This window comes from Mus caroli, chromosome 5, assembly GCF_900094665.2.
Source record: "Mus caroli chromosome 5, CAROLI_EIJ_v1.1, whole genome shotgun sequence".
NCBI classification, from domain to species: Eukaryota; Metazoa; Chordata; class Mammalia; order Rodentia; family Muridae; genus Mus; species Mus caroli.
Genome location: NC_034574.1, coordinates 94891641 through 94908690, shown reverse-complemented (window position 1 = coordinate 94908690; position 17050 = coordinate 94891641). Strand labels below are relative to the sequence as shown.

Here is a 17050-nt window from a genome sequence, read left to right as displayed (position 1 = left end):
CAGCAGTCATGAAGGACACTGACAGGATACTGTTGTGGGATGCCAACAGATAGCAGTCCTGGAGTCATGGGGTGTAGTTTCATATTATTAATCAGTTCAGGCTTTGGTTTTGTTGATTTCTGGTTTTAGTTTGTTTTGGTTTGGTTTTGGTTTTTTGTTTGTTTGAGATAGGATACATACACACCACATAGCTCAGGCTGACCTGGGACCTGGCTCATCCTGACTCCACCTTAGGAGTGCTGGGCATTCAGGTACAAACTTTCTGTTTGATTTTGGGTTTGGGAACAGGTTCTCTTATATATAGCCCAGGCTAACCTCAAACTCTCTATGTAACCCAGGACGATGTGAACTTCTGATCTTCCTGCCACTCACTTCTGAGGGCTGGGATCACAGCCATGTGACAGCAACCATGCACTGTTCCGGTGTCATTTGGGGAAAGAGGGATCAGACCCAGGGCCTTGTTCATGGTAGGCAAGTGCTGTTCCACTGGGCTTCGTCGCCGCCTGAACCGACCTCAGTAACTCTTGACTCCTGTGCATGGTATCTGATTTCCAGTATTGGCTGTTTTTTCCCTCAGTGGTTTAAGTCTTTGGGTTTGCTGTGTCTGATTTCTGTGATTGTAACCTTGCTACGGCTAGTTTTTACTGCCTACTGTGAGGTCTGCCTTGCTGAATGTTATGTGTGAACCAGTACCATGAATCTCCGCTGTAACTAGGCTTCCTCAATTGCCTCTCATAGGCTCTCATCATGGTGCCAAACCTCAACTCCTTTGCATGACCCCTTCAAGTCCTGGGTCATCAATTGCAACTGAGACTGCACCTTCACCAATGGCAATGGTATGTTGGGCAAATGCTCCCTCACCTACAGTCCCAGCTTGGAATCTCTCTCCTTAATTTATGACTCCACCTCCTTCTCCACCTCAGGAATGCTAGGATTAAAGGTTTGCACCAAGAGAGAAAATAAACGCAAGTCCTATAGGAAGTGAGGTCTCAGACCTTCTTATTTCTCTCTTGGTTATGTGGAGTTTGTCTCATGCACTGTTTCTTTCGCCCATTAAGGAGTGGTCAACTGAGTCCTGCCAACGTGGAAACACCCCCCCTCCCCATTTTAATGATGGCTGTGTGTGGAATTGATCTAGTTTCTCTGTTTTCCCTTCTGGTTGCAGTTAGAATGGTATGCCTTTTGGCATCTCTTGCTGTCTATGTGCAGGGTATATAGTTGAGAGTGGCCTCAAGTTGCTGGGGCTCCTCTTGCTCCTCAAATGCTGGGATTATAGGCAAGTACCCCCACCCCAACTCTACTGTCAATCCATTCAGATTTTTGCAACCGATATTTGCTGTTGCTTTCCTATAAGTGTCTTGTAAATGCTGTCTGTACAGCTGCAGGACTTGTTATTGATCAAGATACAGGGATGCAAGCAATTATAGCCCAGCAACTGTGGTTACCTTAGCGTCTGCTCTGGAACTTTTCTTGTTTCCTTTGTTCTTTATCCTCCCCCCCCGTCCCCCGCACTCAGCTGTCTTTTCTCCTGCTTTCACTCAGTTCTTTAGGCTTACCTTTATTTTCCTTTCTTCTGAAGCCCCGGGGCATCATTGGTGATGAGGTAGGGGAATGACCCTACCCTTAGGCCTGAGAAGGCCCCAGGGAAGGCTTTCACCTGGGGAGAAATGGCCTTCCTGTGTGCAGTATTCCGGGTGTGACCTTTTCTTACTGAAGGGCAAAGGCAAAACCCAGGTGTGCAGTGTGAGGACCCGGGTGGGTTTTACCTGCTGTTCCTGAGAGCACACCCCTGGGCCGGTCCCTTCCTGCTGGATGCTCTTCCCTGTGGCTCGCGCAGCAGCTCACGCAACACATCTTAGTTCCCACCAAGGTTTCACTGGCTCATGGCTCTAGAGGCTTCTGATATCGAGCCAACTTCACCCCAGTCCTCCAAGGCTAAGGATTTTTCCTGTTTACCCAGTGGCTTCCTGTATAAGGGCCAGAATCTCAAGACTTTTTGTGTTTTGATAAATTCTACTTTTGTTTTTTCTTTAACTGTTTTTTTTTTTTCTGTTACTAGTTTTCAACACTAATAATTAACAACTGTAGATTGATTTTGTGTTGTGCTCACCACGCCTTACTACTGCCAGCCATTGGGTTCCTGTGGCGGTGCGTACCTGTAAACCAACAACTCGGGGCTTGAGGCCTAGCCAGCCCGGCCTGTGATGGAGGCCCTGCTAAAAGTCTCATGAACGCAAAGGTCGTAGTCTCACATTGCACCTTGTACGGTGTGTTTGTGACCTATGTATTCCTACAGAGCAGGATCTTTAAGGATGCGTTACCAGCTGAGAAAGCAGTCAGGGAACCATTAGAGGCTCTAAGACAGCAGTGCTTTAATCAACGGTGTCTGCGCGTCTCCAGTTTGATGTTGTTACTACATTTGTTCATTCTTAGTTCTGTCACATTGGTGAACTGATGCTTGAGTTTTGTTTTTCTCTGCATCTCTGGTGTTCTCCATACATGTTCAATGGCGGACTCTTCTTACCGGCAATGGTTGGTTATTTTAATTTATTGATTTGTGGTTTTGATTGAATCAGCCCAGGCTAGCCGCAGTCCTTAGGTGCTGGGGTTAGAGATGTGAGCTGTTCAGTTTGGCTGTTTTTTGTTTCAGGTACATATTGGTCTAGGGTTTTTGATTAAAATAATTCTGTAGATATTCTAGTTGCTAAGACTTGATTAAACCAAGTATTTTGTACCTGTCTTCTTTATTAGCTCACTTCTTTCTGTCTTTGTTGTTTATTTACATTTCTTTTAGACAGGCATGCTTCTGCTTGTTTTGCATGTCTTTTTTTTTTTTTAAGATTTATTTATTATTATATCTAAGTACACTGTAGCTGTCATCAGATGCACCAGGAGAGGGCCTCAGATCTCATTACAGATGGTTGTGAGCCACCATGTGGTTGCTGGGATTTGAACTCAGGACCTTCAGAAGAGCAGTCAGTGCTCTTAACCACTGACCCATCTCTCCAGCCCTGTTTTGCATGTCTTAATGTCGTGATATTTTACTCACAATGCTTTTTTTTTTTTAAATCATAACATTACCTTTTGTTTTTTGAGACAGTCCCTCTCTATGTAACTCTGCCAAGCCTGGCCCTGTCTATGCTGATCAGGTCAACCTCACAGAGATGTGCCTGTGTCTGCCTCCCAGTGCTGGAGTTCTGGGATTAAAGGCCCATGCCACCACACACACCAAAACATATATTTTACACTGTGTGAGGAATAGTAGAATTTTCTGCACCTTAGCCCAACAGCAAACTTAGACATTGGGAAATAGTGTGGTTGATCTCATCCGGGTATTAATTCGGAGAAAATGTCTAAGGTGAAAGGAATTTTGGGAAATTGTCTAAGGTGAGAGTGCAGAAGGGTTATAGCTGAACACCCTGCCCTGTACTTGAGCAGAGTGATCTCGGATACAGTTTCCCAGGCAGCCAGGGCTACAGAAGCCCTGAGCTGGAAAAGATCTTCACAAGCCTTCCATACAGTATATAAACACTTGCTTTTAGAGTGTGCCAGTGACTGTGTGTATGGCTAAAAGCATTTATTTCATGTTGTAAATGAATTACACTAATTAGTAATGCCAGCTAACCTTCATTAAGGTAAATGCTATGCTCCTCTGAGGTCTGTCAGCGATGGTTACCCTGACAGCAGGAGCCTAAGCTGGCGGTGGTGGAGGATGCTCGCTTGGAGATGCCTACAGTGTCTGCTCATAGCTGTGAGCCGAGTCTGAGTGTTCTCTGGTGGTTCTGAGTTTCTTTTGTATGCCTTCTCTACTGAGAAAAGGTTAAAGGATTAAAGGGATGATGAGTTTGGAGAGTGTTAGGAAATAGATCTTAAGTAGTTTGTCCTATAAAGGAGATGGGTGGTTTTAGAACATCTCACATTGGGCTACATTTCTAATGACTGACATTGAAAGGCAAAGACCTCAGACTTCAGAGGGCAGAAATTCTATCATCATCATCATCAACACCACCTCCACCACCACCATGTAGTCCTTAATACTCTGCGGAGCCTTGAACTCACAAAAATCTACCTTCTACTGCCTCTAGAGTGCAGAGATTCAAAGTGTGGCCGCCATGCCTAGTAAGAATTTCATGTACTCTGAATAGTCTTAGTGACAGTCGTCCTGGCTGTTAGGATCTCTTACCAATGTAGAATTCTTTAAAGTCTATCTGTAGTTATTTTCTAATTCACATGTCACATCATTATCTTCCGTGGGCTTTGTATACCCTCTAAAAGTTTGCTCCTTACACTTGGTGTGTAAGAAAAAACTAGATTTTTTTTTCCCTCTAGAAAAATTAAAAGGAGGAACCGTGGGTCCTTGATGAAGCTGTGGTTTATCTGTTTGTTTGTTTGTTTGTTTGTTTGTTTTTCTTCTCCTAAGATGGACAAGGTAGCCCAGCCATTTGAAGTTTTCAGAACACCTCTGGGAGGCAGCTGGTGACTGGGCACGTATATTCAAAGTGCTGACTATTCCTTGGGCTGTGTGCTTCCATAATTTAAGTAATGAAAATCCTTTTAAAGGATTTTGGAAGGGGAAGTGTAAAGTGGTTTGCAGGCGTTACCATAAAAGGTTAGATTAAGGAATACTGTCTGGATTAAGGCCCATTATCCCATTGATATTTAAATACCCTCCTGTGGGTAGTACAAACACTTTCTCTCTTGTGTGGGGGAAAATTGGGTTAGGGTTGGAAAGCCTGTTAAACACATTAATCTTCATAACTATAATAAAACCCCTAAACCTTTAACATTCTCCCAAAATGCAATTGCAGAGTTTGTCCTTCTGCTGTGTATCTTGTATGTTTCTCTAATCTTCTGCTTGATAATTCTCCTCTCGATTTGGGCATGGTGGCACAGGCCTGTAATCTTACTCAGCTCCTAGCAAGCTGAGGCTGGAGGCTTGCCTTGAGTATAGTCTAGGCAAACCTCAGTAGAGTAGGTTGTATAGTGGTGAGACCCTGTATCCAAACCAAACAATAAAATCTGCCCTTGAGCATCAACTACCTCATTCATTCATTCATTCATTCATTCATTCATCATGTCTTCCTATCTTATATCTAATATAACATGCATTATACTTTATTATATCTATTATGAGTAGCAATGATAGTATTGGGGACCTATGTGTATATATGTTTGTGTAGATAGATGTATATGTCCATTTCATCATTTTGCAAGACTAACATTCTTGAGGGTTTATATTATTTTTTACCTCATTAAACAACTACAATTATAAAGAGGAATGAAGTCTCATGACCAAAGTAATGGAAGAAGATAAATATTTATTGAATGTCAGTTACGCACTTAGAACATCATATAAATGTTGTCTGCATTTTACGAAAAGGCAGGCAGCCATGAGTGGAGATGTCACAGGTGAAGCTCAGATGCAGGGCGTTGAGAGCCTTAAGCCCACGTGGTTGTGTGGAGTTCTCATCTTTCCTGCAGCTGTTTCTCAGCATGACATACTGTGTTCAGGGATTGTCAGGACCCTCTAGCCTCAACCTCTGTGTGGGGGGTAAGGGTTAGCACCTACTCTGTAGCCTTGTGAGTTTGGTTGTTGTTGTTTTTGAGCAAAGTGAAAATTTCTTTATCTTTAGGAAAAACTTCAGATTCTGATCATTTCTTTATGTTAAATAAGCATTAAGCTTACAGTTTCTGTCTTGGGGTGTTACTGTTGTGAACAGACACCACGACCAAGGCATCTCTTATAAGGACAACATTTAATTAGGGCTGGCTTATAGGTTCAAAGGTTCAGTTCATTATCATCAAGGTGGGAACATGGCAGCGTCCAGGCAGGCTTGGTGCAGGAGGAGCTGAGAGTTCCACATCTTCATCTGAAGGCTGCTAGCAGAAGACTGACTTCCAGGCAGCTAGGGTGAGGGTCTTATTTCCCACACCCACAGTGACAAACCTACTCTAACAGGGCCACACTTTCTAATAGTGCCACTCCCTGGGCTTAGCATATGTAAACCATCACAGTTTCCAAGAATTGTTTACTCTAAAATAGATACAAGAGTTCTGGTATTTCAGAACTCGATTTTAGCTGAAAGACCTAAATTCCCCTCCAGCCTTATTTTTGCCCCTTTGCTAATAGAGGTGATTCACTTGTCTCCTAGCAGACTTCATTAGAGAAAAAAAAAACAAAAACAAAAAACAATTACATTCCCAGGAGCAGAATAAATGATATGCTTCATAGCGACAAATGTAACTGTAAAAGATTTCTACACTAGTATTATTGGCTACTGCTGAGAGGTGGAGAAGAGACATCCTATGCTTGGCGATTGGGTGGATTCATGTAAAAACGCCTGAAGAATCAGTTCCCACACTTTCCAAACCCAAGTGGCATTCTCTACAAAACTAAAAAGGAATAAACAAATGAACGAACAAAACTCTGAACTAGCAGCAGCAGCGAGTGACAGCGTGCACTGGTGTCCAGGCTGTGCAGGATGCACAGACAGTCTAATGCCGACTAGAAGTTGGAGGCTCATGTTCAACATGACCAGATCTGAAGTAAATAACCAAACAAAAGTCTTAATAGAGATACCCTTTATAGCAGTGGTGAAGAAGAAAATAATAACAAAGCTGGAGGCTTTCTGTTTTCTGGTTCCCAAGTATATCCCACATCAAATTCACCTTCAGCAGATGTACACACCGTGGGCAAAGATGTTCCCTATAGTAAGTGGATTTGGGAAAACTGGAAACCCAAATGCAGAAAACTGAAATTAAACTCTTACTTTACAGGGTGTTTTAAAGTAAAAGCCAAGTCAAAAGAGTTTAAACTAGAACCAACAGCGAGTAGGGCAAAGCAAATGAAAGCTTCTTGCTATTGGTTTAGGAACCAATGTTGTTGGTTTTGGCACCAAGAAGTCAACAAAAGCAGATAAGACTGAATTAGAGGTGAACCTCTCTGCAGAGCAAAGGCAGCAGCCAGGATGAAAAGACCTCCTATGGGCAGCAGGAAATGCCCGCTTGCCCGGTGCTTGTATCTGTTAAGAGGTTAGGTCTCAAACATACAGGAGACTCAAATGACTTGGTAGTAAATTCCCAAATAACCCAAATAAAAACTGAGCCAATGGTCTGGACATGCACTTCTCAAAAGAATATATTGCAATGCGTGAGGTTTATATGAAAATGTGCTTAGCATCCCGGCATCATTGAGATGCAAACCCTAACCACGAGCTGCTCCTGTAGTGGTCGGGTGACTGTTATGTAAGAAATGTTGGCCAGGTGGAAAAAAAAATAAAAAGACAGCCTTTGTACACCGTTGGTAGGAATGGAAATTGATATAGCTATTGCAGAAACTGTAGAGGCACCTTAAGATGCTAAAATTAGAGCCATGCAATGATCCTGCAATCCTACTTCATAGATATTCAAATGACATTGATCTCAGATATCTCCATTGCCATGCTTGTCCTCGGGTTATTCACAATAGCCAAGATAGAGAAACAATCCACATGCCTCTTGCTGTGGTTTGAATGCAATTGGCCCTGTAGGCGTCTTTCTATATATGGATGTTTGATTCTCAGTTGGTGGACTATTTAGGAAGTATAAAGCCTTTGGAGGACTGGGTCACTGGGAGTGAGCTTTGAGGTTTCAAAAGCCAGCACCAAGCTCAGTCTGTCAGTCAGTCACCTTTTCTCTGTCTCTGGCTGCCTTCCTCCTTGTCTATCTGTCTGTCAGTCAGTCATTTATCTATATCGTCTGTCTGTCTGTCTGTCTGTCTGTCTGTGTCTGTCCAGTGGATAAGATACAAGCCGTCAGCTACTGGTCCAGTGCTATCCCTGCCCCTGCCTGCTGTGGTCCCTGTTAGGATGATAATGGACGAATGCTTGCTTACATGAAACTCTAAGCAAGCTCCAATTAAATGCTTTTATTAAAAAAAATAAACTGAGGGCTGATGAGATGGCTTAGTGGGTAAGAACACTGACTGCTCTTACGAAGGTCCTGAGTTCAAATCCCAGTAACCACATGGTGGCTCACAACCACCCATAATGAGATCTGACGCCCTCTTCTGGTGCGTCTGAAGATAGCTACAGTGTATTTATGTATAACAATAAATAAATCTTGGCCAGAGCTAGCAGGGACTGAGTAAGCAGAGTTGACTGGAGAAAGTGGGATGACCGGAGTGAGTGGGGTTGACTGGAACAAGCAGAGGTCCTAAATACAATTCCCAACGACCACATGTAGCTCATAACCGTCTGTACAGCTACAGTGTGTACTCATATACATAAAAATAAATAAATAAATATTTTAAAAAGTTGCCTTGGTCATGGTGCCCCTTCGCAGCAATAGAATCGTAACTAATACAATATGTAAATGGATTAGAAAGAATGACATAAGAATATATACCCAGGCCAGGCAGTGGTGGTGCACACCTTTAATCCCAGCTCTTGGGAGGCAGAGGCAGGTGGATTTCTGAGTTTGAGGCCAGCCTGGTGTACAGAGTGAGTTCCAGGACAGCCAGGGCTATATAGAAAAACCCCGTCTTGAAGCCCCCCTCCCAGAAAAAAAGAATGTACACCCAGTAGACTCAGCCGTCCTCAGCCATAGAGAAAACAGAAGAATACAGAAACCCTTTAATTTGCAATCGATATGGATCAACCTTGAGTACCTTATGTTAAGTGTGTATTAAGGAGGCTTTGCAAATATAGATACTAGATGTTGTCAGTTATGTGACAACTCAGCCTAGTCAGTCACCAGAGGTGGGGGTATGTGTGTGTGTTAGGGGGTAAGTGGAGGAGCTGTGGATCAAGGCTGCAAAGTTCTAGACATCTACTCCACAGCAGTATGACACAAGTGGGAACACTCAATTGAATGATCAGCATTTGCTAAATGGATAGATGGACAGGATCCTCACCATGCATGACCCCACCCCCACTCATTTTTACAAGATTAATTAATTTTTTTTGTGCTCTCCTGTGTGATTTTTAAGTGCAGCACATGTGTGCAGGTGCCTACAGAGGCCAGAGGAAGCCATGAGATGCCCTGGCACTGAGGTTGCAGATGGTTGTGAGCGGCCCAGTGTGCATGCCTACTGATCACTTTCACGTTTACTTCTGACCTGGAGGTTTTCAGGGCTGTAACATCCCAGCACATCAGTAGGCCTTTTGGATGCATATGCTGAAACTGTTTTACTAACATTGGGCAGGCTTAAGTTATACTTTTATGACTTTGTTGGACATCCCTAAACTGGGCTCATTTTTCTTTGTTACTTGGTAGGTAAGTATTTTGAGCCTTTTGCCTGCATCCAAGAGCTCTTTGTTTCAGTGGGGCCCTTGACTATAACACTGATCGTGCTTTGCACAGTAGCGACTCCACACACATACAGAACAGCCCAAGGCAGAGCTGGAGCACATAGAGTGCCAAGTGCAAGCCTGTGGCCAGACACAGTTCTCCAGGGCACTGTGCAGGCAAGGATCTGAAGATCCTTGTTCTCCAAGTTTTAAGAAACCAGCAAGTGTCACATAGTAAGTAAATCCCTGCTCAGATAGCCTTTCTTTTCCTGAGGGGTAGCATACAGGTTCATGGAACCGCAGCCAAAGTAAAAGCAGGCATGGCTACTTGCTTGCAGACTAAAAAGAAACTTAGTTTCACCCAGATTGTCCTGATCCATCATGTTCTTCCAGCCTTCCTGACTCCTTTGTTAGATTTCCTGGCTTTGTGTCTGAGATCAGCTAATTCCCGGCACAGTTGGAAATAACCGAATGGCTGTTGATGCTTTTTTGAAAGTATGATTGAGTCTACAGACTCTTGCACTTAGTGGTTAGTTTATTGCCTTGGGTCCAGTGAGGGATGCATGTTTCATAACTGCATAGTGTGCATGCATGCATCCTTACCTAAAATATACATCATCAGAGAGTGGCCACCCTTACCACACGCACCAGTGGCTCCTTTGCTATTTCTTTAAAAAAAAAAATGTCTATGACTGTGATGAGTTAACAAAGGTTTCCAACCACAGTTTAAGAAAGTGGTCTTTAGTTGTATGATCAATCTTTTTATATTTATGACGTGTAAGGGGATATCATCCCACTTGATTTGTATGTTTTCAGACTAACAGATGGTTCATCCCATGCACAGAATCCTTCACAACAAGACAATTTCAGATTGAAACTAGAAAGCTTGTGGGGTTTGATTAGGTGTTGTAGGTCAGGATTCACTTCCTGGCTTTGTTCCTTCTGCATGTACTTAACTGTTAAGCCACACAGGGTAGCAAGGTTTCTGATCCTCTAATGATTCGCACTTGATATTAAAGGACTGGGGAAGCAGATTTTGCTTGCCCCATTGTATTATATAACTTTTGTGGGAACCAGTATGGAGTTGAGGTTGCATGGTTCATAGGGTTGTTCTGGGGGCTCATCAACCCTGCCTCTCTGCGTCTAAAGAAGCGGCAGATTGTTGGCCCGTCATAGGACTATTTAAAGTTCTCACATGCTGGCTTAGTGGAGGCAAAGGCGGGGACATGTTGACTCTTCACGTCTTGACATTTTCCTTACAGAAACAGCAGTGTGTTTCACCCACCAGCCAAGATGAACATGGTGAAGAGGATCATGGGGCGGCCTCGGCAGGAGGAGTGCAGCCCGCAAGACAACGCCTTAGGCCTGATGCACCTCCGCCGGCTCTTCACTGAGCTGTGCCACCCTCCGAGGCACATGACCCAGAAGGAGCAGGAGGAGAAGTTATACATGATGCTGCCAGTGTTTAACAGGGTAAGTCTGGCTTGCCAAAGCATTCCTTCCAGGAGGTCACCACCGGGCGATAACATGGGACCTGTTTTCTTTCTGGGTTTGCTGTAAGCCAGATGTTGAGCACACATCTGTAGTCACGGCACCTGAGAGAGACTGAGAAGATGGGGGGGGGGGGGGGGGGGGGGGGGGGGGGAATGGAATATGGAGTGTAAAAAGCAGGGGGGGGGGGGTGGCTCATGGTCGGCCTGCGCTACAGAGTGAGAGCCACGGCTCCAAAGTTTGTTTTCCTTTCCATTTCTGTAGTGAGAGAGGCTGACCCTTCAGCCCTGACACTGGGTTTAGAAGAGGCAAGATTGTCAGTTGTCCTGTGTTACTCTGTTGTGCAATTGCCAAGCCCTTAGTAATTTTCAAAGTTGCCACAGGTGGCATGGCAGTGCTGCCTTTAACCTTGGCACTCAGAAGGCAGGTAGAACTGGGCTAGCCTGGGCTATATAGCGAGACCATCTCAAAGGAAATGCCACTACAGTGTGCTCTGTTCAGCTGGCTTTCTGACACATCACATAAGGGGAGAGTTGCTATCTACAGAGAATGTAAGGAGACTCATGTATTGCTACTACAGCACAAAATGATTTTGTTGCAACTTTTTAAAATGACTTCCTGGTATGGACCAAAGGTTTGCAGGCATGTAGCTTTGAGAAGTTTAGGAGCTCTGTGGTGGGCTTGGAGCTTCTGCTGTTGTCCACTGATGCTGTTTTCATGGAGCTCTTAACACAGGTTTTTACCGCACTGTCCTGCCTCCCCTTTTCTCATTGTGAGAACTTGCTTCCTGCCCCTTCCAACCACAACACACTCAATCCCCGTGCCTCACACACTCCAGCCCCCCTGCCTCACACACTCCAGTCCCCCTGCTTCACAACATTCCAGTCCCTCTACCTCATACACTCAATCCCCCTGCCTCACACATTCAATGCCCCTGCCTCACACACTCCAGTCCCCTGCCTCACACACACCTCTCTCCCCTTCTCCATGCAGTTGTGCCTAATGACTCCTCAGTGTGTATTGGCCCTGGCTGAGGAGTCAGTGTCCTACAAAAGTGAATCTTGGGGTGTGTCACCTTTGCCCCTTCAGACCTGCTCCCTAACGCCCTAATCTCTTTAGTTTCTAACTTTTTCCTCCCTGCCCTCTCTTCTTCTCTCCCCACTCCCATCCCCTCTCACCCCCTTCTCTCTGGTCTCTCTGTGTTCCTGGCCCCTTTTTTCTTTCCTCTCTCTCTCTCTCTTCCTCCTGACTCCATCTTTCTAACACATGCGTATGATTTGTCACTCCATTCCCCCCAACTCTGTCCCTTCCGAGATCTCCTTTCCCTTCCACTCTGTCTCCTGTCCTTTCCCTCCTTAGTTTCTGATTCACTCACTCCATCTCTCTATTACTCTGTGTTGGCATATCATCTGGAAACTGCAGGCTGTCCTTTTCCCCTAATCTTCTGCGCTGATATTTAAGGATGAGATACTGAAAATACTTGGGAAATTTTGTGTATAGTAAATTGGGAGCTCTCGTGCTGAGATGGCGTGGCTGGGTTATCTGGCTTCCACAGTTGAGATCTCTCCCAGTCATAATATCTACAGTGCTTATTTCTTGACTGTGCTCTTATCTTAGGAAGCAGGCATTTTTATCAGCTTGATACAAGTGTTTTCTTAAAGCTACGTTGTGGAGTGAGGGTGAAGTTCATATTCAGTATGTAGGATTTTACCTAATCTCCAGTTTTTCTGTATTACTGCCTTGTCTTTGGTCTGTGCTGGAGTCAGGATTTCAGATGTGTATCTTCATTTTCTGGGTTGTAAAATAAAAATAAGATAAAATAAGATTATCCACCTGAAGGTGGTTACTTTTCTCGTTTCCCAATCAACATAACTTAAGGAAAACTTAACGTTCCTTTTGGCTCACAGTTTAAAGTCACGGGCTGTTGTGGTGCAGGGGTTATAATGGCAGGAGCTTGCGGAAACTGATCACACCGCATCCATGGTCGGGAAGCAGGGGGATGAATATTCAGTGCTCCGCACGCACACTTTCCTGTGTGCTGCTCAATTATGGTGAGTCTTTCTACCTCCGTCATAGAAACTAGAGAATCCCTCTCCGGCATACTCAGAGGCTAACCTAAGCAGACAGCCCTCACAGCTGTGCCCAGAGGCTAACCTGGCTAAGCAGACACAGTCTGAAGTGGAGCTAGAAGGCAGTGGCTTGAGGAGTGAATGGGAGAAGAAAGGAATATACTAGGCTTTGCTGGGTTTGAAAGAAATTCTAACCACAGATACTGGTAGAAGTTCTGTTTAGCCTGGTGTCCCTATGACAAAACACTTGAGGTTGGGCACTTTGTGTGAGAAAGAAGTTGGAAGGTCTTGACAAGGAAGGTGCTGAGTCAGGTTAGAGAAACAAAAGGCGAGATCATAGTGGGTCCCTGAGGAAAGTCAGTGGAGGAACTCCCACAGGAGCAAGAGGAGGAACCATCCTCCCACGGCAAGGATTAATTAAGACAGTGCCCCACAGACACCAGGGACCACCGCATGGATGAGGTGTGCTCTCTCTACATGACTATAGTTTGTCTCAAGTAGGCAAAAACCCGGCAGCACATAAGGCGATTTGGGGGTTTTATTATTATTACTACTTTTTGAAGATTAGGAATATTCAGGCTTGATCATTTAAAAAAAAAAAAAGGACAATAAACTTAGATCAAAGGAAGGAAGAGCATGGTGTCAGGTTACAGGAGGCTGGGTAAGCAGTGCGCAGTAGTCACCGAGATCCCACAGAGGACAGACCCGCTGGTGTGAATATGGGTGTGTGGTGCTGTCAGAGAAGACCTTAGCTTCCTGTTGCCTTTGGCAGAAAATGTCCTTCAGGGATCTAGAGTAGGTAGACTGAAGAGTGAGCCTAGAATAGTGTGGAGAGGGGGAAGCAGTGGTGACTCCTGAGTATTAAGATTGTAGAGGTCTTCGGAGGTGACTGTACTCTCACCGCACCTTGTCCAGATGGTCCTGTAGTGGAGATAAGCGTATGTCGTGCTTTGGGATTTCCTAGCCGCTCAGTCAGAGTAGCTGGGATTGAGGAGCATGGGAGGGATTCGCTCACACAGCATCTATTGGGTTGTGCTCCATAGAATACAGAGAGAATGAAAATACGAATATGTTCACAGAGCATGCTTTTTCTCTTTGCTGTCTGCCAAGAGTGATGAGGGAGGAGATGGTAGTATAGGAGCCCGAGGAGGGAGAGGGTTAAAACAGCCATTTGAAAGTAGGAGCAGAATATTGTCAGGATTCTGGTATAGCTGTCCCCTGAGAGGCTATACCAGCACCTGACCAATACAGATGCTGATACACACACCCAACTGTCAGACTGAGCCTGGGACCCCAATGGAAGAGCTAGGGGAAGGACTGAAGGAGCTGAAGGGGATTGAAACCACATAGGAAGAACAATAGTATCAACTAACCAGACCACCCAGGGCTCCCAGGGACTAAACCACCAACCAAAGAGTACATGTGGAGCCGCCCATGACTCCAGCTGCATATGTAGCAGAAGATGGCCTTATCCAACATCAGTGGGAGGAGAGGATTTTGGTACCGTTTTTGACTCTATGCCCCAGCATAGGGGATGCTAGGGAGGTGAGGTGGGAGTGGATGGGTGGGTGGGGGAGCTCCCTCATAAAGTCAAAGGGGAGGAAGGGTGGGATGGGGGGTTGTGGAGGGGTATCAGGGAAGGGGGAGATATCATTTGAAACAAAAACAAATAAAATGGTTAATAAAAAAAAATGGGAGCGGAAATGGCTATGAGCATGCCGCTGGTTCAAGCCCTGTTCATGAAAGTCTTCAGTCTTATTGGAACCGGTAAAATCTACAAAAACATTGTAAGGTGTTTTTGTTTTTCTACTTCATAGTTCTCTTTTTAAAAAAAAAGTATGATACTCTACTGGCTATTGAGTGGTGTAAGATCATTCCCTTCTCTCAGACGATGAGCATCTCAAAGGCACGGTAATTGTTTAACGCAGTTACAGGAATTGCTTTCAGCTTTTCTATTGTGGTTTCTTGGGTTGGAACTTAGAGCCTCCTGTGTGCCTAACAACTAGTGTACCCCTGAGCTTCCTGCCAGCTTGCGTCTGAGCTCTCTGTGTTCAACATGAATGCTGACATGATATCTGACTTCTGCCTGATTAGAAGTACTGGCATATGCAGTTCACAAACCTCTCTATGATGTTGTTTGACCATCAGAGGTTTGGAATTCTCTCTCTGTCTCTGTCTGTCTGTCTCTCTCTCTCTGTGTTTGTGTGTGTGCTTAGGCAAGTGTCCTAACATAGAGGTACACTTAGGTTCCTAGGAAATTCCCAAGTAATGTCACGATTGAATGTTATTTCTATACAATTGTAGCTGATTAAAGTTTCCAAATTATATTCATTGCATGAACACTAACAAGCACAAACTTCCATTTCTAAAAATATCTACAAATTGATAGTTATTTGTTTAGTAATGTTTGGCCATTTATCCACAAATATTCTCCGCTAACAGGAAATATTCTTGGTGAATTGAATGACTTAGTATGGCGTTATGGCCAACCAGTTCATACAGTATTTGTGAAAATGAGTTGACTTTTTTTTTTTTTTTTTTTGTGACTTTGACTAATTTGTGCTTCATATGGTTGGACACAGGCTCCTCTGTACAGATAGCTTCTAACATTTGCCTGTGAGTGTTATTTCAGTGTGTGACTCTTTACTTCTCAAGACATGGTTAGTATTGACCTGTGCTGAGTATTTTTTCCTGGGCCAGGCTTTATGCACACTTCTTGAAATGCCTCCCATGGCCTCTGTCATGGTCCTGCATGCAGGGCAACTTCTATTATCCTCCATCTCAAACTACAAGATTAGGGGGAGTCTGAGGACAGAGGGCATTCTGAAAAATAATTAACCTTTATGTCCAAGAGCAAAACCTCACAGAAAAAAAAAATACTCAGAACGAAACTTTTCGAAGTGAATAGGGTTTTATTGTCTGAAATTTCATAAAAGGCCATTGTTAATTATCATAGTATATCACCATAGTCTTATTTTGAAATTAATATTTATGAACTTGATCCTTAAGAAATTCTTCTTGCTTTTGAAAGTATTTCCAGCTTTTATTTGAGAAGTATACAAGTTGAAGACTGTTCAAGTCCCTTACAAGTGGCATTTGCTTTTAAAATTGTTGGCTTTAGACAGGGCCACACGCACTTAGAATCAGGTAAGAAAAAGATCTCAAATTCAAACAGATTATGTGTTTTGTTGCATTTTTTTATATCCATAACAGTTATTTAAGGACTGTTGGTCAGTATTGTACACATTGTACTTATGTAGAAGGTTTTGTAAACATTCCAACTTCTTTTATTCCCTTCTTGTTTAATAATACCATTCAATAACAAATATAGACTGGGGTCCCAATTTATGCATATTATTAAATAAACCGTCAATTTATTTTCTCTGAATTTGCCAGAAATACTTATTTTAGTTCAAGTGCTTGGAAAATTTTTCAACATTTAGGTAGATATTAAAAATTACTGTTTTAAGAGGGATTAGGGAATAACATGTCTCTCACTTGTGCAAGGTTTTGGGTTTGATTCACAACCCTGTTAATAACTCTTTTAAGTTCTGTTACATCTCGCTAAAGGCATAGTGTATGCCAAGTTACAGGGGTAAGACAGGCTCAGACAGAGTTTAATTGAGAAAACAGACTGAGTGCTTCTCAGAATCAGAGTGGCCTCGTCTGTAGTCTTGATCTCTAAGTGTAGTATAGGTTAACTTAGCTGATCCTTAATTCCCTTAGCTGTGAAGGGAGGAGGGTAACTGCCCTGCTTTGTAGGTTTTTTTTTTAAACACTTCTTTTTTTATTTCTTATATGTAAGTACACTGTAGCTGTCTTTCAGACACTCCAGAAGAGGGCGCCAGATCTCGTTATGGATGGTTGTGAGCTACCATGTGGTTGCTGGGATTTGAACTCAGGACCTTCGGAAGAGCAGTCAGTGCTCTTAACCGCTGAGCCATCTCTCCAGCCCCTAATTAGACTCTTAATTAATGATGTCTTACGCATTTGAACCCTGCTAGGAACACTGTAAATCCTTGTCATCTCCAATTATTGTTATTATTGAGTGTGTTATCAGGTAGTGTTCCTCAGATCTGTCATTCCCCGTCCCCCACCCCCAACCACAGTCTGGGTCACAAGTAGCACAAATTTATTATAAAACCACGATTTTTGTATGAAATGTGCTGAGTTGAGTCTCTCTCTCTCTCTCTCTCTCTCTCTCTCTCTCTCTCTCTCTCT

The 17050-nt window shown here is 43.8% G+C and overlaps 1 protein-coding gene across 10 annotated transcripts in view; it reads left to right on the top strand.

Annotated features, from left to right (window-relative positions):
• Positions 1 to 17050, top strand: part of Wdfy3 (WD repeat and FYVE domain containing 3) — a 237989-nt gene that overhangs the window by 81785 nt on the left and 139154 nt on the right. For all 10 annotated transcript variants that reach the window (XM_029478035.1, XM_029478028.1, XM_029478030.1 and 7 more), the window contains one exon: positions 10532 to 10742. In XM_029478035.1, the coding sequence (XP_029333895.1) occupies positions 10563 to 10742 (180 nt within the window). In that variant the 5' untranslated portion in view covers positions 10532 to 10562. The remainder of the gene's footprint in view (positions 1 to 10531; positions 10743 to 17050) is intronic.